Source organism: Desmodus rotundus, chromosome 6 (genome assembly GCF_022682495.2).
Source record: "Desmodus rotundus isolate HL8 chromosome 6, HLdesRot8A.1, whole genome shotgun sequence".
Classification (NCBI taxonomy): Eukaryota; Metazoa; Chordata; class Mammalia; order Chiroptera; family Phyllostomidae; genus Desmodus; species Desmodus rotundus.
Window position 1 is genome coordinate 158,936,674 of NC_071392.1, and position 27,953 is coordinate 158,964,626.

The 27,953-nt window shown below is 57.8% G+C and overlaps 1 protein-coding gene across 2 annotated transcripts; it reads left to right on the forward strand.

Moving 5' to 3' along the window:
- The first annotated feature begins 10,810 nt into the window (after positions 1-10,810).
- Positions 10,811-27,323, forward strand: EIF3B (eukaryotic translation initiation factor 3 subunit B). 2 transcript variants are annotated; one of them, XM_053926704.2, is made up of 19 exons: positions 10,811-11,463; positions 15,294-15,486; positions 16,895-17,014; positions 17,364-17,421; positions 17,620-17,748; positions 17,983-18,140; positions 19,468-19,599; positions 19,680-19,746; positions 20,064-20,110; positions 20,948-21,158; positions 21,854-21,926; positions 22,591-22,713; positions 24,035-24,113; positions 24,574-24,712; positions 25,044-25,169; positions 25,539-25,616; positions 25,994-26,102; positions 26,360-26,482; positions 26,892-27,323. In XM_053926704.2, the coding sequence occupies exons 1-18, from the start codon at positions 11,037-11,039 to the stop codon at positions 26,461-26,463; spliced, it is 2,373 nt and encodes a 790-aa protein (XP_053782679.1). In that variant the 5' UTR covers positions 10,811-11,036; the 3' UTR covers positions 26,464-26,482; positions 26,892-27,323. The 2 variants fall into 2 exon arrangements, with proteins under 2 accessions (XP_053782679.1, XP_053782678.1); XM_053926703.2 differs by having other exon boundaries at positions 10,815-11,463; positions 26,360-26,477.
- The last annotated feature ends 630 nt before the right edge of the window (positions 27,324-27,953 follow it).

A 27,953-nucleotide genomic window follows, 5' to 3' on the forward strand; every position in this document is an offset into this window, starting at 1 on the left:
CCTAGGGGACACCACCACCACCTGTAGGGGGCGCACGAGAGGTGACAGGCAGAGAGGCTGGGTGGGAGAATGGTGGGTGCTATTACCTGGGACTGTGGGAGAGCCACGGGGCAGGAATGTGGGGTTCCCCAAGGGCCTGAGGCTCTCGGTCTGGAGCCCAGAGTAAGGCTGGGGGAGAGCGGCTTCCTGCTCAGGGTGGCTGCTGAGCAGAGGGAGGGCTGGGCAGAACAGGTCAGGCCAGAGGCTTGGCCCAGGGAAGATGTGGACGTGACCTGAGGGAGGGGAGGTGAGAGCAGGCGAGATCAAGGGTATGGCTGATCTGGGACTTCAGCCAGGGGAGGGTTTGAAGTGAGCGGGGGTCGGAGGTCCTGTGGACAGAGAGGAGGGAGACAGAGTAGACCCTGCTGCTGTGGGGCAGGAGCGGCCTGGCGTGGGGCCCTGCCAGGGGGCGGCGGCCTTGGAAGACAGGGGTTAGGGCAGGGCTGGTGCAGGGACTGTCGGGCCCTCCGCATGGTTCCCGAGGGGCTGGGGGCCGAGTGTGGAACTGTGTGTCCAGCAAGCTGCTGGTCCGGGCTCGGCTGTCAGTGCCACGCTGGAGCAGGGAGTGAGAGGTCCATCCGCTGAGGTCAAGGACCCGGGGATTCCGCTGGGCTGGGCCATGAGGAGAGACGGCAACCAGCCCCGTCCTGGAGCTGTGGCACAGACAGTGGCGGGAATGGCCCCTGGACATTACACATATTGCTCAGACCACATATTGGTAATGGCATGAGGATTCGCACCCTGGCTGGTGTGGCTCAGTGGACTGAGTGCCGGCCTGCGAACCAGAAAGTCGCAGGTTCAATTCCCAGTCAGGGCACATGCCTGGGTTCCGGGCCAGGTCCCCAGTAGGGGGCGTGCAAGAGGTAGCCTCACATTGATGTTTCCCTCCTTCTCTCTCTCCCTTTTCTTGCCTCTCTCTAAAATTAAATAAAATCTTTTAAAAAAGAATTCTTAAAAAAAAAAAAAACCAAAACAAATAATAAAGATCTTAGGGCCCCGGGCTGAGGCAACGGGAGAGGAAGACATAGGTCCCGGCCTAAGGGTGGGAACGGACCTGAGCATCACAGATGGAATCGGGAGTAATGAAGAGAGAACCCCAGCCTCCACAAGCAGCGTGGCAGCTGGCTGTCCACACGTGGCTGAGTGGAGCAAGATTAACCCTTGAGGCCATGCCACGCCCAGACAGCTGTGCGAGAGAAATAAAAGCACGGTCCACGAATTTAACAAAGAAGAAAAGAAAGGCTCACTCTCAGAAGCTGAAAACAACCGTCGGAGACCCGCAGGCCGGATGACGCGTCCCTGTGGGATCCCCCCAATGAGACACCTACCGCAATGATAGAGTGCACCATGCCCGCAGGGGCACCGGGAAGTGGGGTGTTGCTATAACGACCCCCCAAGAGCGGGGCTGGCATTGGGATTAGAGACTGGAAGCATTCTGAGAGGCGTGACAGAGGAAGCCCAAGTTGCCTCGAATAGGCTGTTCGTGGACACGTGGATGCCAGCCACCTGGCCGGCGAGGGCTCAGGAGAGGGGGACTGTGGTACAGGACCCACGTCATCTCAGCGGGCACACCGGCACATCCTAAACGGACTGTTGGCAGATCCGCAGGCCGTAAAGGCGCCTCCTGTGGGGCTGCGGAGGAAAGGAGGAGCGAGCGGCTGGAGCCTGGAGGGGCGGCGGAAGAGAGCCCAGTGAAGTGGGGTCTGCCAGCCACCCAGAAAAGAACCTGTGCCACCTGCGGGCGGCAGTAAAATCGGAAGACTCGCATGGATTGGCACGGTGCTTCGGGGAGAAAGCCTGAAGCAGCTGGACAACCATTTCCTGGTGCCTGGAAAGAAACGAAGGTCCCGGTATCCAGTCACGGAAAGGGAACAGGTGTGCGCCATGTCAGCAGAAGCAAAAGCAGAGAGGGGATTACTCAGGACGGCCTTGAGGACCGACCTGGGAGGCCCAGAAGGGTTCCGGAGAGAGCTACGTCAGCAGAGCCCCTGCCAGCTTGGACAGAGAAGGACAAAATAGGAGAGGCCTCCCCGGGCCTCAGCATCTGCAGGCAGGAAACAGGTGGGCAAGGCTCACAGGACCCACTGCAGGGAACAGGGAAGGGAGACCGGGTGGAGCCACAGCCCCGGGGCGGTGGGCTGGGGGGCAGAACCTTGAGCCTCAGAGGGTAATTCCGAGGCCTCGACTCCTAACTGCCTCTGTTCCTTGGATCCCAAAGTTGCGTGGACTGAGGGCTCGATCCCTTTTCCTTCCCTGCTGTCCCTTTGGAGGGGACTGTCCACGCTGGTCACACACACCATTGTGTCGGGATCAGAGCATCTATTTTCTAGGTGCTCAGAAGGCAGGGCACCTCCCTCATACAAGGGTCTCACCCAAACCCGGTGACGTTATTTGATGGGGGGGTTGGGACTTTTACTTTGAGATTTAGATGCGATTTTGGACCTTGAAATGCTGCTCTAACCTGAGACGTTGGGGATGGGGACTAAGGAGGGTAAATGTATTTTGCTTATGGGATGGATGGGAATCTTTGGGGGCCAGAGGGTGGCCTGTGGCAGAAGAGGTTCGAATCCCTGGAACCTTGTGAGTATGTGACACGGAAAAGGGACCTTGCAGATGTGAAAAGTTAAGGATCTCGAGACGGGAAGAGAATCCGGAACCGTCTGAGCAGGTGGATGTGATGGCAAGGGAGGGAGTCGTTGGGGGGAGGGAGCAGGCCAGGGCAGCGCGGTAGAAGCAGAGGCTGGAGTCCTGAGTCCCTGGAGGCCGGAGGGGGCGGGAACGGGTTCTCCGCAGAGCCTCCAAGGAACCGGCCAACACCTAGATTTCAACCCTGAGAGACCCCTTTCAGACCCGTGACCTCCCCAAACGTGAGGTTGTACCTCCTGTTGTGCTGAGCCGCGACTGCTGGGACTTCCGCAGGGCCACCGCACTGCACACCGAAAAACCAGCTAAGGTGGTTAGTTCATGCTATGTGGCCTTTGCCACAACTTAAAAAGCAAACAAGAACCTTCCTTGCAGAGCCAACTCCTGGTCCGGATGCTCCGCTAGTGAGTCTCCTGAGTTTCTGAAGGGCAGGAGCGGCAGCCTCCCGGGGGCAGGGCTGCTTCCAGGGGTGCGCTGCTGGTGTGATTGTTTGGAAAGTCAGTGTAACGCACGGTATTAGCAGAAGAACCACAGGACCATCTCATGGGCAGAAAATGTAAAATTCAGGGGCAAATAATGCCCAAAAAGCCAAAAATTTGACAAAATTCAACAGCCATTCATGATTGTAACTGTGGGCAAACTAGGACTACGAGGAAATCTCTTCAACCTGATAAAGAGCAGCTGTTAAACTCAGAAGCTGATTTCATACATAATAGTGAAAAACTAAATATTTTCCCATCGGACTAGCAACAAAGCAAGATGTTCACGCCCACCCCTACTCAACACTGACTGGAGGTAGTAGTAGCCTGTAGAATAGCCAAAAAAAAAAAAAAAAAAAAAAAAAAAAGCATATAGATTGGAAAGGAAGGTGTGTATGGAAGTATAAGAAAAATTAAAAAAAAAAACAACTAAAAACCTCAACCGAATTAAACTGAGTGAATTTCCCAAGCTGGCAGGATGCAAGAGCGATACACGAAAATCAACTGTATTTCCACGTAGTAGCAACAAACAAATGTTAAGTAAAAGGAAGAACAAAGCCCTTTCCCCAGTCTGTCTAAGCCCACACAGAATGTGCGGCGTGGAGCGGGGGCCCCAGGTTAGCTGTGGACTTGGGGGCGCGGGCGCCTGCGCCGTCAGTCCCCACTAGCCCTGCCACTCTGACTCGGGTGTGTGACACTGGTAACGGAAGGGGCTGTGTGCGTCGGGGTTCCGGCACAGGGGACGTCCGGGCGCCTCCCTCCCAATCTTGATGGGAACCTTAAACTGCTCTGTAAAAAAGTATTTCTCCAACTCTTTCTCTCAAAGTCTGATACCAAAATAGGACAAAAACTTTAGAAGGAAATTACCTCGATAACAAAACCAGACAAAGAAAAGAAAACTACAGACATTATTCCTCATGAACACAGACACAAAAATCCTTAAAAAAATATATGCACATCCAATCCAGCAATACGTGCGAAACGGATAAAGTATTGGGACCAGGTGAAATCCAGTGGACTGACTAACGTCTCAAACTCGGTCCCGCAGCTCAGCACACGTGTTAGTTTCCCAGGGCCTCGGCAAAGAAGCACCGAGAACTGGTGGCCAAAACCAGCAGACAGTCGAGGATGTACCACCCCGCAGGCTGGGGGTCTGACGTGATGCTGCCGGCAGCCACCCCCCCTCCCCGCCCTGAAACGTGTTGGGGAGCGCCTTCCCTGCCTCTCCTGGCTCCTGGCGCATGTCCACAGCCCTCGGGGCTCCCGGGCTGGCAGACACGTCACCTGCTCCCCCCTCCCCTGGCTGCTGTGGGCACCTGCTGGGTGTCTCTGTCTTCACGAGGCATTTTCTTTTTCTTATAGGGGCACTGGTCCTATTGAACTGGGGCCACGAAATGGCCTCCTCTTGGTTACATCTGCAGAGGCCCTATTTTCAAACAAAGTCACGTCCCTTGGTCCTGAGGGCCAGGACCTCGCCCCGTGTGTGTGTGTGTGTGTGTGTGTGTGTGTATTTATGGGGGCTGGGGAAGGAGACACGCAGCTCCACCCCGAACACCATACTGATAGAACAAAAGAGAAAATCCGTGTGGTCACTTCAGTAGGCGCATAGGAAGCGTCTGAATCGCCCTCAGCCTTTCGGCTACGATGAAGGGTGAAAGCGTTGGAGATGCCAGCACCTGTTCACGCCCTCTGCGCAGGGAGGAGGTGATGCCGGACACCTGGGGGGAAGGCCCCCAGCCCACTCGCAGCGTGCGTGCAGTAGGGCGTCAAGGTCAGAGCTCGGAGCAGCCAGAAGCAGGAGAGATGCACACAGGAGAGAAATGTTGTTCAGGAAGGATGGACGTTTGTGGCAAGCTCTGTAGACTCCAGCAAGGCTGTTTGAACCGGGAACCCCATGTAGCAAGGTTGCAAGACACAACCTCGTTCTTGTAGAGATTTAGAGAATCTAAATCTCTATTACATTTCTGCATACTAACCGTGTGTATTTGGAAACATCTTTTAAAAATACTGATAGCATAAAAAAGTGAAATATTTGGGGATAATTTTTAAAAGACATGAGCGAGACCTCTAGAAAGAAAATTACAGAACATTGTTGAGGTTAATTAAAGAAGACCTGGCTACTCATATGAACGTATGTGAATTCTTCCTCAATTTACGGCCTCGATGCACTTCTAATCATAATGCTAGCATGCTGTCATCCTAGAAATGTGTATCCCCATTAGACCATGGATATGGAGGCACAAAGCATTTATAATCAACACAATCGTCAGAAAGAACGAAGAGGACTCTCGCTACCTGATTTCAAGATCTGTATACAGCCACTGTACTCGAGACAATGTGGTTTTCATTCAGAAACACAGACAGACAGATGGAGCAGAGCGGAGAGCCCAGCAATTAGCCCGTGCACACGTGGTCGACTGATTCTCAATAACACTGCCACGGTCACTCAGTGAGGGAAAGGGTAGTCTTTCAATGAATTTTATTGAGCAAGGGGATGTCCATTTGGAAAAATAAACGACCCTCATCTCTCACCTTATACTATACCCAAAACCTAACCCAAAACAGGTCATGGATCTAAATGTAAAACTTAAATTCGGCTTCCAGGAAAAAACACACACTCAAGAAAACGGTTGCAGCCTTGAGACAGGCACAGATTTCTCAGAGGGGCACACAAAGCAGAAGCCAAAAAGAAAAAAAACTGACATAGCGGATTTCCTAGAAACTCCAGAACCTCTGGGTTTTGCACGAGTCCGTAAGAAAATGAGAGTGCAAGCCACAGGCAAGGAGAAAACCCGTGTCACACTCGCCCTGGTGGGAGGCTCACAGCCAGAGGACAGCCCAGTGAAAAGTGGGCAGAAGACGTGGATGGGCGAACAGGACAGTCACAAAAGCAGAGAGGAGGCGTACAGACCACCAAAAAGCACATGAGATAAGTCCAACACCGCGATTGAGGAAATACAGATTAAAACCTCAGCCGCTATACACTGACTGGAATCAGAGAAATTAAAGACTGACACACTTGCCCTTGGCCGGGTAGCTCAGGTGGTGAGAGCATCATCCCCGTACACCAAGGTTGCAGGTTCGATCCTCAGTCAGGGCACGAACAAGAAGCAACCAGTCCTGGCCAGTGTTGCTCTGTGGATTGAGCACCGGCCTGTGGACTGAGAATTTCCAGTATCGATTCCCAGTCTGAGCACATGCCTGGGTTGCAGGCCAGGTCCCCAGTGGGGGGGTGCATGAGAGGCAACCTCACATTGATGTTTCTCTCCCCCCCCCTAAAAAATAAAATTTTTAAAAAGCAACCAGTAAATGCATAAATCAGTGGAACCACAAATTGATGTTTTTCTCTCACTCACTCACACACACATGCTCCCCTTTCCTCTCTCTCTAAAATCAATAAAATAAAAATTTAAAAATGCCAAGAAGATTGAGTGAGGCGGTGTGAGGTGGTGTCTGTGGAGCATCTGAGCAGTGGGGGCTCGGAGCAGGTGCTCTGCAGGTCTCAGCACTGCCGGTAGTGACGGGTGCGCCCTGCCAGGGTTGGGGGGGGTGGGGGGGCCTGTCTGGCATCGCTCCACACAAGGGCACTCTTGTCCAACTCCTGCCCCGACTCTTTCCTCCTGCTGATGGCCGGTTGTGGCAAACTACACCTTCCAGTCCTCAGCACCCCCTCCTCACCAGGGACAGCAGGGAGGCACGGCCAGAGCCACACTCCACTGGACCCCCCCAACCCCGGCCCCCATAGCAGGGACACTGGCAGTTCTGGCCCCAGGGCTTGTCTGAGGCTCCGTGAGTGACCAGGTGAGAAGTCTGACCACCTGGCAGCTCAGGTCTGGCAGCTGGGCTCCAGGGGCCGTGGGGTGCAGACAGGGCCCAGGCAGAAATGGCCCCCCCATGGACCCCACCACCCTCTTTCTACCTCGGTGGTGCTAACCTGGGTTCCAGCTAGGACACAGGCTCATAGGGGACACCAAAGGGGCCGCAACCCCTGGAGCCAGTGGGGGCTGTCTGAGCCCTGCCCCCTGCCCCGAGTTACAAGGCCATCTCAAGAGGGAGACCAAGCAGCCTTCGCTGAGGGCAGAGGTGTCCTTGGTCAGGTGCGAAGTGGGGGTTCAGAGGCCAGGAGGCCACAGTGGACCCTTTGAGTCCATCTGTCCCTGTTCTCTCCTCTCCCTGTTCTGTGGCCATAGAGACAGCCCTGTCCGGATGAAACATCCAGGAGAAACGACTGGGACGCTCTCTGAGAGCTTCCTACTCCTGAGGTTAGGAGTGAGAAGGAGAAAGCAGCCCAACTCAGTAACTGCAGTGGGTGGCCTGCGAGCGCCACCTGCAGGCGGGTCATTTCTTCTCGATCACGGAAAGACCAAGGCCTGGTCAATTCAGCATCCTTCTGGAGGTTACCAGCCAGCTGGCAGGACAACCACCACCAGAAAGGCAGGCTTGCAACATTGTTTTTCTTTTAAAAACATTGTGGCAAAATGTACACAAGATAAATAACATCTACCATTTAACCTTTTTTAAGTGTAAGTTCAGTGACAGGAAGCAAGTTCACGCTGTGGTGTGACCATCATCACCACCGTTACCTCCAAAAACTTCTCACCTTCCCAAGCTAGACTCTGTCCCCATGAAACACTCAGCCTGTCCCCCGGCCCATGGAACCTGCCATCTACTTCCTGTCTCCGTGAATTGGACTACGCTGGGGGCCTCATGTATGAGTGGGGTCACACACCATCTGTCCTTTTCTGTCTGACTTGTCTCACTCAGCACAATGTCCTCGGGGCTCATCCACGCAGTAGCAGGGGCCAGAGTCTCCTTTCTGTCCAGGCTGAGTGGTGTCGCCGGTCTGGAGGCCCCCAGTCTGGAGGCCCCACATTGTTCGGCCATTCTCCCATCGATGGGCATGGGGTCACCCCCCCATTGCTTATGGTGAAAACCGCTGCTGTAGACTTGGGGTGCGTAAGCACGTTTGAGTCTCAGGAGTTTTTAACAAACTTTAAGATTTTATTTTTTTATTTTATTTTTTAGAGAGGGGAAGGGAAAGAGAAAGAGGGAGAGAAAGATCAATGTGTAGTTGCCTCGCCCACACCCCCTACTGGGGACCTGGCCTGCAACCCAGGCATGTGCCCTGACTGGGAATCCAACCAGTGATTCCCAGGCTGGTGCTCAACCACTGAGCCACACCAGCCAGGGCTTAACAAACTTTTTATTCGGAATAATTTACAATCTGCAAAAATGTTGCAAAGGTAGCTCAGAAAGCTCTCATGACCCATGTTAACATCTCACACGTCACAGCCAAGAAAACAGCACCCACCCAGGACCTGGAACTACTCCCCAGACATCACAGAGGTTTCACGTGTCCGTCCACGAACGTCCTGTTTCTGCTCCGGGACCCAGCCCTGACGGGCACTTCTTAGGTTGGTCTCAAATGGTCATTACAAACACGACATAATAACGTGGGAAAAACTTTGATTATAGTGTTGAGTGAGAAACAGTAAATGAGATCGTGTATGAGCAGACATTATCGAAATGGGTTTTTTTTCATCCTCACCCAAGGACACTTTTAAATCGCTTTTTTTTTTTTTTTTGAGACAGAGATCAATGTGAGAGAAACATCAATAGTTTCCCATATGCGTCCAAACCAGGGGTCGAAGCTGCAACCCAGGCATGTGTCCGACTGGGGATGGAGCCCACGACCTTTTGCTTTATGAAATGATGCTCCACCCAACTGAGCCAGCAGGCCGGGGCCGAAATGTTTTTTTACACAGTGTGTGGGAACAATGTTGGGAGGCAGGGAGCACAATTACCTCCTTTTTGCTGATGGAGAAGATGAAACCTGGAAATTCAGGAAGGAAAGAAGAGCAACAGAAACAGTAAGAGCAGGAAATTCAGGAAGGAAAGAAGAGCAACAGAAACAGAAACAGTACATAAGGAGGCTGTTTTTCTCCTATGAAGTTCTTTCAAATAAAGGTGAGTGTTAGAAGCAAAAATGATCACATTGTCATGTCGGGTTTTCAGTCTATATTTTTCATTCTTTTTTCCTGTAGGATGGCTCTAGGAATGCGTAGTTATCTTCAATTTCATTTGAAACGATTTTATTAGATTGTATTGTGACAGCTGTCATACCAGCGGTGCATTTTAAAAAACAAAAATTGAATTTTTATGTCACCAGTTTAATATTAAAAATGGAAGAAAATACACAGCATTTTCAGCATATCATGCATTATTATTTCAAGAAAGGTAAGAGACAACTGAAACGCATACAAAGGTTTGTGCAGTACACGGAGAAGGTGTGTGACTGGTCTGACAGGGTGCGCTCGGGGATTTCTCACTGGACGCGGTGGAGGCTGATAGCGATCAAATGGAGACATTCATGGAAACCAGTCAAGGTTCTACCGCGGGGGGGAGATGGCCAACATATTCAAAATAGCCAAATCAATCAATTTAAAATGGTGAAAATGAAAAACAGGTCTTTTACAGAAAACACCATACGGACTTTTTGGCCAACCCAATATATACTTTTTGCATCACGAGCGCATTCATCATTTCCCAGCAGTAAAGGATATGACAAACCCCTTCACTGGGGAACAGCAATGCCCTGGAGGTCTCCCGGAAGAAACAAGCCGCCACCCAACCAACGTCCGCGGTTCCCAAGCTTCTCCTGAATAGTCGCTTCGCCACCATTGATTTGTCACTCTTAGCACTTTGTAGAAGAAAAGGGCTGGCGGAGCCAGTTATCTATGAAAAGTGCAGATGAAACTAAAAGTGAAACCTTTGATCTCTAGAAGAAATTAATTTGGCTTTAGGAAGCCATCAACTCAAGAACTTGCTCCTCTTCCCAAACGAGGCTCTGTCTCCGTTAAACACTAACTTCTCGTTTCACGCCCCCCCACCCCCCCCACCCCGCAATGAGTTCCCTTTTTAGGATGATTCAGACATCCCCAATCAGCAGTTGTCTTCACGCCTGGCAATAACCAAAATACAAGATACAAACACACGACGCCCTTCTCGGGTCAAACTGGCCCGCTCCCAGTTCTAGCCACACCTGGCAGCGCGGCCCCGCCCCCGCGCTGTCCCCGCCCACCCACGTGACCCACACTCGCCCTCTACCCCGGCGGAGGGCTGAGGCTCCTGCGGGTCGAACCACTGTTGACATCGGAATGGAGAAAGGCGAATTACTGACGCCGCAGTGCGCTCGGGCGTGATTGATTAACACAACTCTCATTTTTTTGGTATTGCACCGGGAGGTCGTCTTTCCAGTAATGTTGGCCATCTCTCGCTCGGCAGAATTCCTTTAATATTTTGGAATCGTCCATTCTTGTGCCCAGTCAGTAGACGAGTCTAAACACCGACAAGTGAGAGGGGAACTTAGTAATGTTAAGTGAAACTGCTTACATGGTGAAAGGTCAATACGTCACAACTAAAGCAGTTCCTTGAGTTTACAGGTTTTTCCAGTATTAATTTGTGAGTTATGTTTTTACCCAATTCCGACTATTAAGCTGACTTCTGGGACCCTCTCTCCCTGCGGCGTCACGAATGGTTTAGCCCTTCGCCGCAGCGCCCGATGGTAGAAGGCTGCCATGTTGGGCGAAACCATCCGCTTGCAAGAGCAGGGATCTGCAGTTCGCAGTGAATTTGTAGACGCGCGAGGAGCTCTGTGATTGACGTTGAGCGCATACTGGTTGTGGAAACGCCGTAGTAATCGCTGGTAGACATACGTCTGCCCTTTGAGTTTCCCGGTTCCCGCTGGGAGGCATAGGGGCGTGGGCGCGTTCCCCCCATCCTCGTGGGACGCCCCGCCGCACGCACATGGCCCGGCCGTAGGCGCGGTGCGGCCTGGGAGAGTCGGAAGCGCGGCGAGGCGGCAGCGGCGGGCCCATGCAGGACGCGGAGAACGTGGCGGCGCCGGAGGCGGCCGAGGAACGGGCAGAGCCCGAACAGCAGCAGCCGGCCGCCGAGCCGCCGCAGGAGGAGCCCCCACGGCCCGCGGGGCCCGGCGCGCAGGAGGCGGCGGACGGCGAGGACGAGGAGTCGGAGACAGGGCCGGGGCCTGAAGTGCCCGCCGAACCCGCGGCCAACGGGGAGGAGGCGGCCGGCGCGACCCCCGGCCCGTCTCCGCCCCCGCCCGAGGAGTTCCCTGCCCAGGTCGCGGACGGGGCCCCAGGAGAGCAGGCCCGGGACGCGGCGGCCGAAGCCCGGTCCGACGGAGCGGGCGGGGAACTTGGCGGCGCGGCTGAGAACGGCGACGCGGACGAGCCCTCCTTCAGCGACCCCGAGGACTTCGTGGACGACGTGAGCGAGGAAGGTGAGGCGGAGGGGTGCCAAACTTGGGGTCAGCGGGGGGTGGCCCCCATTTTCCATCCGGTGTCCTGCAGAGAGGCAAGATTTACTGGGAGGTTCTGGATCCCCTCCTTTTCTCCTTGTAAAAGAGGGGCAGGGTGGAGATAACCTGGCGACCCAGCTGTTCCGAGGTTGAAGCGGCCACACCGCGCACACGCTGGAGCCTGGCCGGTGTGTGATGGGGCGGTGAGGGTCGAGCAAAGCAGGACATCGCACCTGCCGCCCGTCTCCGGTGACAGTGGTCAGCTACAGGTGTGGGTGCGTGAGTGTCCAGCCACACCTGTCAAAGGTGAAACAGACCCGGTGCGGGCTCCGGGGGGTGGGGTGGGCCGCTGGAGCGCTCAGTGGAAGAGCTCCCTGCAGAGAGAGAAGCTCCCCACTGGGACAGTGCCAGGCACGCTCTGCGATTCCCTGCCTGGGCGTCTGTCTGTAATCGGGGAGGCAGACCACTGTGCTGTCGCAGATAATTGTCTGTCTCAGGTTTCCTGTTGGTTGCAGCTTGCTTCGCTCTCCTCTCTACCTGATTCCATTGACAGGCGTTATTTCTGCTTGCTGCCCCAGAGGGAGAGTTCAGCTCCTAATCTCAGCGGGTTTTGTTGGCTTCTGTTTTGTTTTTAGCGATTTAATCTCTGCAGGCATGAAGCACAGCAGTGGACCCCTGTGCACGGACCACGTCTTAGTGCGGTGGGAAAAGTGAGCACTCGGGCAGCCAGTGCTGCACCAAGAAAACGTGGCGTTGCTGCGCTGAGACGCCAAGACTGTTTGTTGAGGTGGCGTGTGTGATCGCACCGCGACTGAGTCAGAATCATAACGAGTCTCCAGTAAAATGTAAAAGTTTAGAAAACTGAAATAGAGCTATCAGCTCTTAAACGTGGTATTATAGGGTTACTTTGTGTCCTTACTTTTCATGTCATACTTTGTTTCGTAAGATAAAGACATTCCCCAGTGAGAAGCAGGGGGGGCTGTACAGCTGGTGGAGAGGGAGGGAAATGGGCTTCCACCACCGACAGGCCGTCGAGAATCCCTGGGTGCTGCAGCCTCTGCTGCCCAGACCGGGGTCTTTCTACCACACCGACCTTGTCGGTGTTCTTAGAAATCTAAGTGTTCTTTTTAGAGCCTATTTTGATGCTTTCGGTATGTATTCTACATTTGACTTTTTTTTTTAAAGGTTTTATTTCATTTTAGAGAGAAGGAAAGGGACCTGGCCTACAACCCAGGCATGTGTCCTGACTGGGAATGGAACTGGTTTGCAGGCCGGTGCTCAATCCACTGAGCCAAACCAGCCGGGGCTTGACTTTTTTTAATCATTTTCTGCACATGCTCCCTTCACACAAGGTTTTAACACAGGGGTTGTGTCCAGATGTGCCCAGCATGGTGGTCAGGGGCTGTCAGGAGCAGGTTTGGGGAGCACGTGGGCGCCAGAGTGACGGGAGGCCCCGGTCCTGGGGACCCGCGTTGAGCAGGCCTGCAGCTTTCCCTGGGCCCTTGGCTATGTCCAGTGCTCGGGAGCGTTTCGTGAGAACTGTCCTGTGCACAGGGAGCAGCGAGTGAGTGGCCACTCCGGGGGCCGTCAGCTGCGGCCTGCGGTGCAGGGCAGCCCTGGCTCCTCCCACTGAGACACCTGCCCCGCTGCGTCTTCCTCACGGGCCTGCTCTCGGCTTCGCTTCTCAGCTGCTTTCAGGGCTCTGCCAAACACAACAGAAGTGTTAACTCTTAAGTGCCTTCTTCTTTGGCTCACTAAGTATTGTTTATATTTATATTTACCTTTGAGAATTGCTTTTTTCTGTTTCTCCTGGAGCCAGATGGGGACTCTGAGCCAGGAGTAACCAGAAGTGTGGGCCGGAAACATGTTTCTCCCTGTGTAGTTGCCGCCCTCGCTCCTTGCTGTGTGCGGCAGACTCTCATAAAGAACTGGTATTCCCACTCTAGCCCTTGTAAATTCAGATCAGGCTTCACAGGCCACGAAATTGCACAGTCAGTGAGCTGCAGAAGGATTACCAGCACCCTACCCAGCGGAGCCTCGGGAGGGGAGACATCTTCAGGATGTGGCTTGGACCTGCCTCTTTGCCTTCTTTCTCTTTGGTCTCAGTTTTTGTTTCTTTAAAATTTAAGTGGTAGTTGTTTTTTCTTTTTTGAAAGATTTTATTTATTTATCTTTAAAGAGGAGGGAGAAAGGGAGAGAAACATTGATGTGTGGTCGCCTCTTGCGCACCCCCTGCTGGGGACCCTGCCTACAACCCAGGCCTTTCCCCTGACTGGGAATCAACCAGTGACTCTGGTTTGCAGGTGGCGCTCAGTCCACGGAGCCGCACCAGCCAGGGTGTGAGATTTAAGTGGCAGTTCTTTTTTTAAGATAACATTTTCATTGTCACGTATAAAGGTTGAACTTAATCAGAAATCGTTTCTAACAGGGCATCCTCTTTAACTTAAAGGACTTCTTTCTAAAAGACCTTTCAACTCATTATGGAACATCTCAAACCCCAAAGTGGAGGGAACGAACTGTAGCAGGAGTGTTTTCTGGCGCGTTCTATCTGGCACTCGGGAATTCTTGACAGTGCGACGGAGAACGCAGGGTGGCACTTGGGCCCCGGAACGCGGAGACGCGTGGTGCCGAGCTCCTGGCCCCAGCCGGGGCTGCAGGCGCTCGCGCTGGCTGGCAGCCCGGCCAGTCTCGCCCGTGTGCTTCGAGGGTGGCTCTGAAGTGTCTGTCCTCTTTCCCAGCCCGGCGCCTTGGCGTGTCGCCGCTTTCCACACGAGCCAATTTGAACGGGAGGGTGGGACTCGCTTTATTTTGTCCGGTGCTGTGACCTCCGAATGCCCGTCTCCAGCAGCTGGTCGGCATTTACCGGTTCTGGAGCCTTATGGTCAAAGGACCCAGAGTGTGGGACCCGCCCCAGGCAGGATGGCAGTTGGCAGGTGGCCCTGAAGCCCCTGGCAAACCAGTCGGCCTCCCATCTGCTTCTCAGGCCCGTGCTGACTGGTTCCTCTCATTTGTACACCTGCGTTTCCTTCTTTCTCTTGCTCCAGCCTTCCAGCTTACGGAAACGAAGCAGGTCTAGGACTTTGGAATACTTGAGATGGGTTCTGCCACCTTAACTTTAAAAGCAGATACACAAGTACAACACACGTTCAGGTTTTGCGTGTAGTTAAGAAAATAACAGCACACGCTGCTTGCTGTGTTCCCAGCAACGTCCCAGCATGTAGGAATGTGATGCCTGTAAACAGCGGGGGGCCCCCGGCAGCCCTGCGAGACGCTTTGTCCAGTGGAAGGCCCCAGCCATCGCCTGACGCAGCATTTGCGTCGCTCCCCCGAGTTTGTGCGTTCTCTGGTCTCCTTGTTTACATGCCCAGCTCTGCCCCACGCCGTCTTCAGACAGAAGGGATTTTGGGAAGAGACGCCTGGAAGCTGGTTTGCACTGGTGGTGGGTTGGGGAAGGCTTCCCAGGTGAGTCCCAGCCTCTCTGGGTTCCTCTGATTGCTGGTGCAAGGTCTTCTTGGTCTGCGTTCCGCGTTATTCGCAGTCTGTTTTGAACACTGGTGTCACCATCTTCGCTGGCTGCCAGGGGTCTTCCCCTGTGTCCTGACTGTTGACGGGAGTGTGAGGAGCCCCGTCTTCCCGATTCTTGCAGGTGTAACTTCGCAGGCAGCCCAGGGCCGAGACCTCCGTCCGTCCTTCCCAGCACAGGTGTCAGGTGGCTCGCCTTCCTGCTCCTGGGAGGGTGTTCAGGGCACCGAGCTGCTGCACAGGCCTGTGGCCGGGCCAGTCGGTCACTGGGCACATCTCTCCCTGCACAGAGCTGCTCGGGGACGTGCTCAAAGACCGGCCCCAGGAGGCGGACGGGATCGACTCGGTCATTGTCGTCGACAATGTTCCTCAGGTGGGGCCGGACCGGCTGGAGAAGCTCAAGAACGTCATCCATAAGATCTTCTCCAAGTTCGGGAAAATCACCAACGACTTCTACCCAGAGGAGGATGGAAAGACAAAGGGGTAAGTCACAGGTTCTCTCGCCGTCAGCATTGTTGGCGTCTCTCTCAGTGTCAGGCGCCTGCGGCGAGCTCCACGTGGCAGAGTTCTGTCGCTGGCCTCTCGCCTCCCTGGGGCACTGTGCAGTCCCTCATTCCGGGCCAGCGCACAGAGGCGGCGGCAGGTGTGCTGCTTGCCAAGGGTGTTGGAGGCTGGCTACTGACCACTCAGGAGGTCGGCGCTTGGCATTCCACTCTGCTGTCAGAGCAGTGGGCACAAGGCACGTCCTGGGCAAAGGGCCCGTAGATCTGGAAGCTGGCAGAGTTTCAGGCAAACTGTGTGTGGGGGTTTTATTGGCTTTAAGATGACACGCTTTCCCCCCGCCCTCACATCTTGACCTCTGAAATGGGGTGTTTTCACAGTCTGGGGGAGAGCACTGTGTCACCGCTTAGTCAGCAGCTCTCCTCTAGGGCTGCCTGAAGCAGTGCCTCTGTTAAATGTGGCGGCGGGAGGTGCTGCGCACACCTACGGTACGCTCTTAGAGTCCCACGCTGGTCTTCGTGCTGGCGGTGTGACTGCGCCTCCACCTCGTGCACGGGCCGTCGCCGTCCCAGTGTCTTCCTGCCGGCCGACGCGCAGTGTGTCACGGTCGCAGGCTTGGCACGTGTCCCCTTGTGGGCAGTGTGGTCGTTTCCTTGCTGTGGAGCCGGGGGTGGCTTGAAGCCCCCGCAGTGTTGCTGGGCAGTGTCCGCCCGTGACAAGGCGGTGACTGGCTCACACTGCAGCCGGCGGGGACGGGCGAGCGTTCTGCGTCTGGCTGCACAGTCCTGCCAGCCTTCCTCCATTGGCGTTCCCTGTGGGTGCCAGCCCGGAGAGGACAGCACTGGGAGGTGACCGAGCGTTGTAACTCAGGTTTGCAAACCAGCTGGGGTAGCTTTGATTTCTTCTTAGAAACTAAGTGACCAAGTACAGGTAACGCATCTAACGTTTTCTCTTTGGAACTGGGTAGAAGGATACCTCACATTCTATTTTTGTTGTAATAAAATGCTCTTTAACCTTTGTGACTTTGCCTGTAACACAACATGATGTGTAACGTTTGCGACTTTGTATCTTATAACTGCTGTATTGGAATAATGGACACTGTAAACTCGCCCAGTTGTAAAGTGCGGTTTCGTAGGTTTTGGCGTGAAGCCGCACCGTAGTCCAGGTGACGGGCATTTTGGTGGGTGGGCTCTTCTGTGAAGGGGGGGGGCTGGGGGTTGCTGAGAGTGTCCTTCATGCTGAGGGAGCTGCACTGACGCCGTGGCGACCACCTGCACTCGGCAGGGGCGAGGCCGTGGTGCCAGCCATGTTGGCGACCAGCTGGGCCTCCTGTGTCAGCCGGGACCCCGGTCCAAGTGCACACTCGCGTGAACGGCTCCGCCCGCCACAGGTACATCTTCCTGGAGTACGCGTCCCCTGCCCACGCCACGGACGCCGTGAAGAGCGCCGATGGCTACAAGTTGGACAAGCAGCACACGTTCAGAGTCAACCTCTTCACCGACTTCGACAAGTGGGTTCAGGCTCGGGCCGCGAGGCCCTGGGCGCCGCCCCGCCGAGCGACCAGGTTCTGGGGGCCGTGCCCCTGGCCTTCCGGGTGGTTCCATTCTCCAGTCAGACCCCTGCAGGCCCGTTCACACCCCTAGCCCCTCAAATAGCCAGTAGTGCACCCCCCACTAATGTCCCCCCCACCAAGTGTTACCAGTAAAAGCTCACCCTCTCCCCTGTTCCGGGGCGGGCGGGCAGGCAGGGGCGAGCAGCTGAGCTGGTGCTCAGTGAGGGCTGACCGCGGACCGCCTGGGCAGGAGCCAGGGGTGGCCGCCACTGTCCCTGTGTTAGCCACCTGTTGTTTCCTTCTCCAGGTACATGACCATCAGTGACGAGTGGGATATTCCAGAAAAACAGCCTTTCAAAGACTTGGTACGTTGTACCACGTCGACAGCTAAGTAGTGGAGAGAAGTGCGGGCTGGCCTTCTGGCTTGAGGTGACAGACTCCCTGGGAGTTAGAGATGCTGATGGAATTGTCGGCCTCTGTGAGCAGTAGCCACGCATAAGTCGTCGTCTTCAATGAAAATTAATGAAGTACGTTGTGTCCCTTGCCTTCGGTTCTTTTCCTAGGGAAATTTACGTTACTGGCTGGAGGAAGCGGAATGCAGAGATCAGTACAGCGTGATCTTCGAGAGTGGGGACCGCACGTCCATATTCTGGAACGACGTCAAGGACCCTGTCTCCATAGAGGAGAGAGCGGTGAGTGTTTGCTGCCGCCTGGGACTGCCACCGTGGCCCAGGGGCAGGCAGGGTGTCCCATCCTCCCAGGTGTGGTCTGTGCGAACAGCTCCACTCGGTCCCCCAGCTGTGATGGGAGTTGGGATGGGCAGGAGGCTCCCGGTGTATGCCGGGTCGGAGTGCGCGGGCTGGTTCCTCGCAGGGGGAAGCGGGGCTGCGGCTGTCACAGTCACGTCAGCCTGGCTTTCTCCACAGCGGTGGACAGAGACCTACGTGCGCTGGTCTCCTAAGGGCACCTACCTGGCGACCTTCCATCAGCGTGGCATTGCGCTCTGGGGAGGCGAGAAGTTCAAGCAGATTCAGAGGTTCAGCCACCAGGGCGTCCAGCTCATCGACTTCTCGCCTTGTGAAAGGTAGGCCCGTGGGGTCTGTTCCTTTCAGTGCCGGCCCGACGTCGGCGGCTCACCCTGCGCCTTCTCACTGTGCTGCCGCTTCACACTCGGACAGCTCCCGTGTGCCCTCCACCGGGCTCTGCGGTCCCCGCTGGGCTGCGTAGCTCCACCATTTCCTCTCTGAGCGTTCAGCCGGAGTTTCTCCAGGAGCCTTCTGGAGTGAGGGGAAGGAGCAAGCCCCCCCACCCCAGGGGGGCACGTCCCAGGAACGGGAAGCTCTGCGCAGCCTCGGGCTGCTACCAGCCTCAGGGAGGGGAACGCTGGTTTATGCTCCCATTTTGTCCCTTCAGCCAGAGGTGGTCTTTGTAAAATGTTTTCCCTTTAGCTCAGGATCCAGTCCAAGACTGTGTGTTTTGCTGATGGGTAAATTGTGAATGGGTGCCCCTCCGCTGTGTGCTGATCTGTGTGGCCCCGCTCTGGGGGGCAGACCACAGGGAGCTTGAAGGCCACGGCCACGCAGTGTCCTGTCTGCCCTGGCCTCAGTCCCGGAGCACACTGAGCCGCCTCACCTGTGCCTCTGGGACGCTGCGAGTGCTGCAGCTTCGCCTCTGACCACGCAGGCCGTCCTTGGTGGGACCCGGGAGCCCCGTCACAGGCTCCCAGGTCGTGCCTCTGCGTGCGCTGTGTCTTTCGAATTTTCCAGTGTGCTTTCTGCGTTCCCCGTGTCCCCGTGTTGCTCTTACTCACAGCTGCTTGGGTCAAACCTGGTCCCAGGTCAGGGGTACACATGGTGTTTAGGCCGGGTTGCGGGTGGACAGCGACTCACTGGGACCGGGCCAGCAGCCTGCGAGCCGTCCCACCTTCCTGATTTGCTGAGGGTGTTTCGGTTTTCATTTTGGTCCTTGTGTTTCCTGTAACTCTTAAGTGCTAGCTGATGGGGTTTCTTAGTCTGATGGAGTAATTTTTACATCACCTCTTCCACGTGGCGTTAGCACAGAAGAGAGGGGGCGTCTCGTGCCAGCGGTAACACGTGTAGTCGGGTCCCAGGAAGGCTTGACTCAGGGCCAGGACACGACAGGCGGGTCAGGTTGCTGCCTCCACCTCCTAGTCCCTGTGACCCTGCCTTAGCCTCCAGGCAGTCGGGGCCGCCACAGCATGGGCGGTTCTGCTCCGGTTCCACTGGGGTGTCCTTCCGGGAGAGTGGCCAGGGAGCCTGGGGCCGAGAACGTGGCAGCCAGGAGTCGTGGGCCTGTTCCCGCAGCCTCCCAGGCCACAGGTCAGCCGCTACCCACGGAGGCGTGACCTCCGTCAGAGGGCAGGAGGCTGTGAGTGTTTCCCCGTGTTGCAGATACCTGGTGACCTTCAGCCCCCTGATGGACACACAGGACGACCCTCAGGCCATCATCATCTGGGACATCCTCACGGGACAGAAGAAGAGAGGCTTTCACTGCGAGAGCTCAGCCCACTGGCCCATCTTCAAGTAAGGAGGCCAGGGCTGGGGCCTGGTGCCTCCCTGTGCAGCTCATGGGTGGGGCCCGGTACAGTCTCTCTCCTTCTCAGGTGGAGCCACGATGGCAAGTTCTTCGCCAGAATGACGCTTGACACCCTCAGCATCTATGAAACGCCTGTGAGTGGCCTCGGTACCAAGACCTGACTGGGGCCGGCTTGGGATTCGGGGTTCCCCCCAGCCTGGCGATGGAGGGGCGGGGCTGCACGTTCAGGATGGAGGCCGCATGGTGCCCCCTTGGGGTCTTGCGTGCTGGGACAGCGAGGCAGCTGGGAAATGGGAGCCGTTTCGGTGTTTGTCGCTCACTCTCTGCTCACAACGCCCCTTTGACAAGCTCCCATTGATACCTCGGGTTGCCTTGGTGCAAAAAAAAAGAAAAAAATTATGTTGAGACATTAGGCTGATGTGAGTCCTCTGTGACCCTGTTTTCCCGGCAGTCTATGGGTCTCCTGGACAAGAAGAGCTTGAAGATCTCGGGCATAAAGTAAGTGGCTGTCCCTCCCAGCTGCTCTTACCCACTCTCCTTCCACAAGCCCTGGGCTCCACGCCATCCTTGTTTCCGGCACGAGGATGGACCTGGGGTGCTGCTGGGTGCCACTTGGGCCGCTGGTCTCCTTCCCCACACGTGGGCACCTCCTGAGGGCCCTTCCTTGCAGCTGGGGCTCTGCCTAGGTGTTCTCTGTTACTTGGGTGACTGTGCAGTGGGTCCAGCTCCTCTCTGTCAGTGGCCCCCTTTTCTGTCTCAGAAGCCTCTGAGCGGGCCAGTGTCTCCGCAGGGCAGTGTCCGTCCCATAGGGGCAGCCACGTTTCCTGTTCCTTCATTCTCACGTCCTCGGGCAGCGCCGTGGCTCGTAAGAATGAAAGCGGCACCAGTTCGCCTCCGTGCAGCCGTGGCGATGCTCCTCGTGGCGTGCACTCCTGAGTGGCCCTCCTCCCAGCACCTCCAGGGTGCTCACAGGGTGGGGCGCTGTCCCGTCTTCCCAGCCCTCCTTCACCTGCTGGGGTGGGGCTCCCCCCATCGTGTCCTCAGAAATCCAGTGGCTGGTCCCTCTGCCTAAAGCGATCTCACCTGCAGGCAGCAGTGAGGAGCGGGGTTGGGTGCCACCTGGAGGCCCGTGGGCCAGGCTGGGCCGGGGAAGGGGGACACAGTCAGCAGCACCTGCCTGCGCCCTGGCGGAGTGGGCTAGTGCCGCACTGTCTGGAGGCAAGATGACTGCGCGGCCCTAGGGCAGCACCCGGCAGTCGGCCCTGCCAGCAGCGCGCTCTGACGGTCGAGTTGCCCGAGCTGCCCTCGGTGACGCTTCGTCCTCTGGCTCTGCAGAGACTTTTCCTGGTCTCCCGGCGGAAACATCATAGCCTTTTGGGTGCCTGAGGACAAAGACATTCCGGCGAGGGTCACCCTGATGCAGCTGCCCAGCAGGCAGGAGATCAGAGTCAGGAACCTGTTCAACGTCGTGGACTGCAAGCTGCACTGGCAGAAAAACGGGGACTACCTGTGCGTCAAAGTGGACAGGACGCCCAAGGGTACCCAGGTGAGTGGTGCCGGAAGCCCCGTCCTCACCCTCCCTCAGCCCAGCTGGGAGCCAGCTGTGGTTTGCAAGGTGCTGACTGGGGTGTGGTTCAGCTTTGTGGGGGGGGTTCGGACCCACCTGACACTGGATGTGGTGAGCTGGTGTGTGTCACAGCTGGGGCTCTGGTCACACTCTGGCTGAGGAGTGTCTTTTGAGTGGGTGGCACACTCACAGTGCAGAGTTAACGGGGGAGGCAGCTGCCCGTGGACAGCGCAGGTCTGAGCTGTGCGGGACACCTGGACATGGGCTTCTTCCAAGGGTGGTGGCACTGGCCCTCGGAGTCCTGGGCTCCATGTCTGCAGTTCAGCCAGCCGCAGGTGGAGAGCGGTGCCGAGCAGTCCTGGTGCGGAGGGCCCGGCGTCCTGCAGTGGTGCTGCCGGGAGGCCCCCGTCAGAAAGGCTCCGATCTGCCTGCGGGTGGACCTTTTCCGCCCCGGGGGAATTTTGCAGGCGGGCTGCATTGCTGGCCTGTGGACATCTGTGCGTTACCAGGGCCTGGGGCCTGCAGGGTAGTTCCTTGTAGTCAAGGCCACGTGTGTGTCTGGTCAAGCTCTGGGGAGCCTGCCGTCCCTGCGTCCCACGTCCATGGGCCCTGCGTACTCCTTGTACTTGACTTTTTCAGTGTCGCCCTTTTTTTTTTTCTTTTTTTTTAACCAGGGTGTTGTCACAAACTTTGAAATATTCCGAATGAGGGAGAAGCAGGTACCTGTCGACGTGGTCGAAATGAAAGGCAAGTTCCATGGGGCCTTGCCATGGTCCAGTTGTCCTGGTGTGCAGTGCGCACCCGGCCTTGGGAACCTGTGGGAGTGCCGTGCGGGGCAGAACGCTGGGACTCGGCTCTCGCTCCTGGTGGCCGGCTGTGTGCTGAGTCACCACACGTTTGCAAGGTGGCCAGGTTCAGTCTCTTCACTCCCCCATCGGCTGGGGGAAATGGGTTACCGGCAGAGCAGAGAGGCGACTGCACGGGGCGGGGCCTGGCCTCTGAGCCCTGTCACCTCCTCACACAAGCTCCCGGTTCAAGCAGCTTGTTGGGGCCCGAACCGCTGTGCCATCGCCGTGGTTCCCCTTAGGTGGCAGCGTTAGCCTGTGTGTTCCGTTTTGCTGGAGGGAGGAGAAAGAGCAGGGATGGTACAGAGATGGGGAGGAGGCCAGCCCTTCACGGGCCTGTGGGCTCTCTGTTAGCACCATGGCCAGTGCAGAGAAGGGCGAGTGCGTGGGCTGTGCAGCCCAGGGCAGGTGGCCAGGTGCGGCCTCAGCGCAGGTGTCCCTGCTGTGCCTGGAATGAGTGCTACAGGCTCCGGGCCCCAGGCACCCTGCTCCTCCACCTGTACTGTGCGCCCTTGAATGCTCTAGGGGTTGGGGGGGACTGACTGGGACCGCTCTCCCGGTTTCAGAGACCATCATCGCCTTTGCCTGGGAGCCGAACGGGAGCAAGTTTGCAGTGCTTCACGGAGAGGCCCCGCGCATCTCCGTGTCTTTCTACCACGTGAGGAGCAATGGGAAGATCGAGCTCATCAGTAGGTGGCCTCACCAGTCGTGTGTCGTGTGGGGGGTCTGGCGGGCCTGTGGGGCGCCAGCCAGGGCAGCCACTGGAAGGCCGAGCCGTCGTGGCTCTGGTGGGAACGTCCCGTCCACAGAGAGGCAGGTCCCGCAGCTCCCTCCCACAGCAGCATTTACACTTGAGCTTCCTGCCCTGTGGGCAGGGCTGCCGTCTTGGGGACACATACTCCCTGCCCCTCCGTGTGGGCGCCCCGTCCTCACTCTCCCTCAGCCCTGCCTGGGAAGGGCCGGCCTGTTCCCCTAGGCAGGCAGGGCTCCCGTTCTGTGTCCTCAGGGCTCAGCACACAGTAGGTCCTTGGGCAGCGCTGTGGGGCAGAGAGAACGGTTGCTTGTGGCTCCACAGCATGCTTTCACATGCCCCCACACGGCCTGGGGCGTCACACAGGACTTCTGACCACGTGCACGGCTCTCTGTGTGCCCCAGGGTCGGGGGAAGCTGTCCTGAGATGGTTCTGGGGAGAGCGTCGCTTTCACTCCCTCCAGCTCAGCAGCATGCATGGAAGAATTAATTGGCTGTCCATCGCAAAACTCACTGTGCTGTTATTTCCCTTCCCTTGGACGCAAAACGGGCAGTCGCCAACGGCTAGAAGGCTGTGCCCTTGCTGTGGGAGGGTCACGAGCAGGCATGCAGGTGCCTCGAGAATGCTGCGCTGTGGTCTCCATGAGGCCACAGTGGTGGCTGCCCCAGCCGTGGGCTCCAGGGCCAGGGGGGCCCTGCTCACAGAGCTGCTTGCTTCTCCGGGGTTCTGGCCTGCACCCCTTCCTGTCAGGCTGAGCTGGGATCCTGGGTACCGCCCACTCCGGTCAGACCCTCCTTCCCCCCGCCTCCGGGCTCCTCCGGGTCCGAGAAGGCAGTGGGCAGAGACGGCTTTGGAGAGGTGACATGAGCGTGGAATTCAGGAGGACGTGGGAGTCAGAACCTGGTAGAACCTGGAGTCCAGCCTGGTGCACACTCCCGGGAACAGGCCTCCTTGTAAACAGAAACCTTTTGTCTCATTGCGTCACCGAGCAAATCGCTCTGAACATGAGGCATTACTCAGAGTGGTGCCCCAGCTGAGACCACCTGTGCCTGTGTGCCATGCGGGCCGTCACGTCACTGTGTGTCCACAGTGGGCCCCTGGTGGTTCTCATAGGCATGGTGCACAGGGGGGGTGGCAAAAGCCCATTTTGCGACACCCGCAAGGGCAGTGGGAGCTTGTGGCCAGCCCCTCTGTCCTGGCTGCAGGCTGGCCCCAGAGCCTGCGGCCCGGCCTCTCACCGGCGCTCCCCTCCCTTTCAGAGGCGTTTGACAAGCAGCAGGCGAACACCATCTTCTGGAGCCCCCAGGGCCAGTTCGTGGTGCTGGCCGGCCTCAGGAGGTGGGTGTCTGCCACCCGGCCTGGCCCCGGTCCCGGTCCCACACCTCCTGCTCTGGCTTCCGAGGGGTGACACCGCTGAGTCCTCTCTCAGTTGGAGGGTCACCCCAGCTTCAGTCGATGGGACAGACGTAAAGCGGGCGCTTGCCAGGCTCACCTCGCAGGCCTGGGGGTGGAGGCTGGGCAGGACGGCCTCCAATGGCCTTGTGCCCCAGAGTGAGCCTCCCTGGGGGGTGGGGGGGTGAGCACAAGGACCAAACAGCCCCTCCCCCTGGCGGGGGGCTTGGTGCAGAGAGCGTGTCCCGCAAGATGGTACCACCACGTCCTCTCACTGCCACGCCAACGGCGGGGCAGCTGTCAGCAGTGCCCAGCTCCCGCCCAGGGCCTGGCCGGTGCGGGGACAGGAGAACCGTGCGCAGCGGGGCTCCTGGTGAGGCCCGCCCGCCCACCCGTCTGTCCCCAGCATGAACGGCGCCCTGGCATTCGTGGACGCCTCGGACTGCACTGTCATGAACATCGCCGAGCACTACATGGCCTCCGACGTGGAGTGGGACCCGACTGGCCGCTATGTCGTCACCTCTGTGTCCTGGTGGAGCCATAAGGTACAGGGCCTGGCTGTTGCTAGGCTTGCGGCTTCCTCTCTGCCTTGGAAAGAGTGCCCAGGGGGGCGTCGCCTCCTTACCCCACCCCCGTGGGCAGTGGGCGGGCCTGTGGGTGGTCAGTGCAGTCAAGGCCACTGTGTGTGCAGCCCGTGGGGTCTGGGACCCCGGGGGGTGGGTCTCCTCGGTCGACTGCCATCCCCTGCTGGGTACGGCTGGATGAAAGTAGAGGTCTGTGGGTGGTTTTGTGGTCCCATTGCTGCCGCAGGTCACGGGGCCCTGGTGTGGGCCAGGGCCAGTGCCGAGCGTCACCTCCAATCTCTGCCCCTTCCAGGTGGACAATGCCTACTGGCTGTGGACCTTCCAGGGGCGCCTCTTACAGAAGAACAACAAGGACCGCTTCTGTCAGCTGTTGTGGCGACCCCGGCCCCCGACACTCCTCAGCCAGGACCAGATAAAGGTCTGCCCCCCTCCCTTCCTTCCACTTATGGTGACAACAGTGGTAATAAATGAGCAGTGAAAAGGTGACATTTTGGTGGCCCTTTGAAGAGATGCTCGAACAACAGCATCTGAATGGAAAAGAACGGTTTTGGGACGGGCCCCAGGGTTTTCAGGTGCGCTCAGGCCACACTGGTCTCTTCTGGGAAGTTTGCGTGCATGGGGGGTTGGCGGGATTGGAAGGCCCACCCGTGGGGCTCCTGTGAGCCTGGGGACCTGCTAGCGGGGCTCCCGGGAGCCTGTGAGTGTCGCTTCACGCAGGCGACTTCGTGGTTGCCCTCCTGGTACTGGCCTGTGCGTGTAAGTACCGAGTGACCTGTTTCTGTTCCAGCAAATCAGAAAAGACCTGAAGAAGTACTCCAAGATCTTTGAACAGAAGGATCGTTTGAGCCAGTCCAAAGCCTCAAAGGTCAGCTTTTTCTCCGCCCTGGCGGATGTGCCACAGAGTCCCTGCCGCCTCCTGGGGGAGAGGGGCCAGCGCCTGGCTGGGGCGGAGGGCGTGTCCGGTGGGGACACCGACTCTCTGTCCACAGAGCCTGCTCACGCATCACGGGGGGAGTCGGGCCCCATAATTCCCTGTGCTTTCCAGACACAGACTCGGGTGGGGCAGTGAGGGGGGAAAGATGAGAACGAGCTCCGCCCGTCGGCGCCCTGACAGCCTCCGTTAAAGGAGTGTCCTCACGCCGTCTGGTGTGGGGTGGCTGCTGACACAGGTTTCCGTGTCGGTTCAGCAACACGGTGAGGGTGTGAGGTAAGCGTCACTCTGTCACCCCCGCCCCGTGCCAGGAACTGGTGGAGAGAAGACGGACCATGATGGAGGACTTCCGGAAGTACCGGCAGACGGCCCAGGAGCGGTACCTGCAGCAGAAGAGCGAGCGCCTGGAGCTGCGCGGAGGTACCCCGCGGGGGAGACTCGGCGTGTGCCTGACAGCGCTTTGCTCCCCGTGCGGCCGTGTGTGGGTTCCCCGGGTTTCTCAGCAAACAGCAAGTGCTGGGTGACAGTTCTCCACTGAGGAAAGGTGCACGCCCCACGCCGCCTGCCCACGGTACTCGGGCATGGCTGGCCCAGCCTGTGTGTGGGTGTCCCCCGGGCTGGAGCCAGGGGCACCAGTGCTGCCCCGCCGCCCGCTGGAGCCTCTCCTTCCTTTCCAGGCGTGGACACAGATGAGCTGGACAGCAACGTAGAGGACTGGGAGGAGGAAACCATTGAGTTCTTTGTCACTGAAGAAGTTGTCCCCCTTGGGAGTCAGGAGTGACCGAGAGCACTGTGGTGAGGTGCTTTCTGGGGGTGGGGAGGGGCACCCTGGGACTGCCCCGCACGCTGGAACACGTCTGGTGTGCAGTGGTGCGAGGCAGTCCAGGGTTGTGTTCTCAAGGTTACGACGTTCTTGCGTGCAAACTGTGACATCCAGTGCAGGGCTGACCCCGCCTCGCCACAGGGCTCTGGGACGGAGGGAGCAGGGCAGGCTTTGACGAAAAGTCCCTGTGGCAGGACCCAGAGGGTTCCCTCCTCAGGGCTGGTGGGTGTGGGGGTGAGGGGTCTCTGGGTGTCCAGGCAGGACGAGCGCCTCCGGTCGTCCTCGGCGATGGTGCTCTACCACCTCAGATGGAGCGGGTGGTGTGGGGCTGCCTGGCTGTGGTACCTGCGGTGTGCCGGGCAGACAGCCGTGTTCCCTTGTTGCAGCATCTCCGAGTGCTGGCGCCGGGTCGTCCCTGCAGACAGCCTGCGCCGGCCCGAGTGCCCATGCCTCCCGCTCCGCTCCGCCCGCCCCGGGAGGCCCTGTCTCCAGTCGTGCCTTTCACCCCGGGTCCCGGGGGCGGGGTCCCGGCGCTGCTTGCAGTCTCTTATTCAGTTTTCGAGTCACGCCACCAGCGTTTGTTACCGAGACGCCGGCGTGGTGCGGCAGCAGGGCCACCTCCTGCTGCCGCACTGCTGAGGCGGCTGTCCACCGCGTGGCCTCCCTGTGGGACCTGCTGTTCCGTGGGTGTGGGCGCCAGCCGGGGAGCCGCTCAGCAGCTGTGTCCCGGCTCCGGGCACGGCGGCGCCTGGTCCCCCGCCCGCAGGCGGTGCAGGGCTCGTGGGCCGGAGGTGGAAATAAAAGCAGACCTGAGTGAACACGCTGTCCTCCTGTCTTTAAACAAGGGTGGCTGCCGGGGTTGGGCGCCTCCCTCCCTGCCCCTGCAGGGCTGGTTTCGGTGGGGCTCCCCACGGGCACAGGGGGCAGGCGTGGCATGCAGGGGCCCCCTTGTGGCTGTGTCCTGCATGTCCTGCTGTGCGCTGGAAGGAACGTGCGGTCCAGTCAGTCCAAAGCAGCTCCTTTGGGTTTCTTTCCACGCTCTCCATGGAGCCTGACAAGAAAGCCCTGTCCACCGCTCCTCGGGCATCCGGCTGGAGGCGGGCAGGGTCGTCCCTTTAGCTGCTGTCCTGTGAGTACTCAACCTTTTTTCCCCACTGACCAGGGAGTGGACAGAGCCATGCACGCTCCGCCCGTATTCTGTGACCTGTGTCCACCACTGACCTGTCAGCGAAGCTTCCCCCACCAACCCCATCTCCTGGCACCCAGGGCGGGGCCTTCACACAGCAAGGCAGGACAGGCCCTTGGGGCTCGCTGGGGTGGGCACACGCCTCTGATGGCGTCTGTCCTTGGACGATTGGCCATCCTGGGAGGGGCTTCTGCCCCTGTCCTCGGGCTGCAGCAACCGCTGGGTCTGTGGGCTGCTGGCCACAGGCCTGTCCCCACCACTA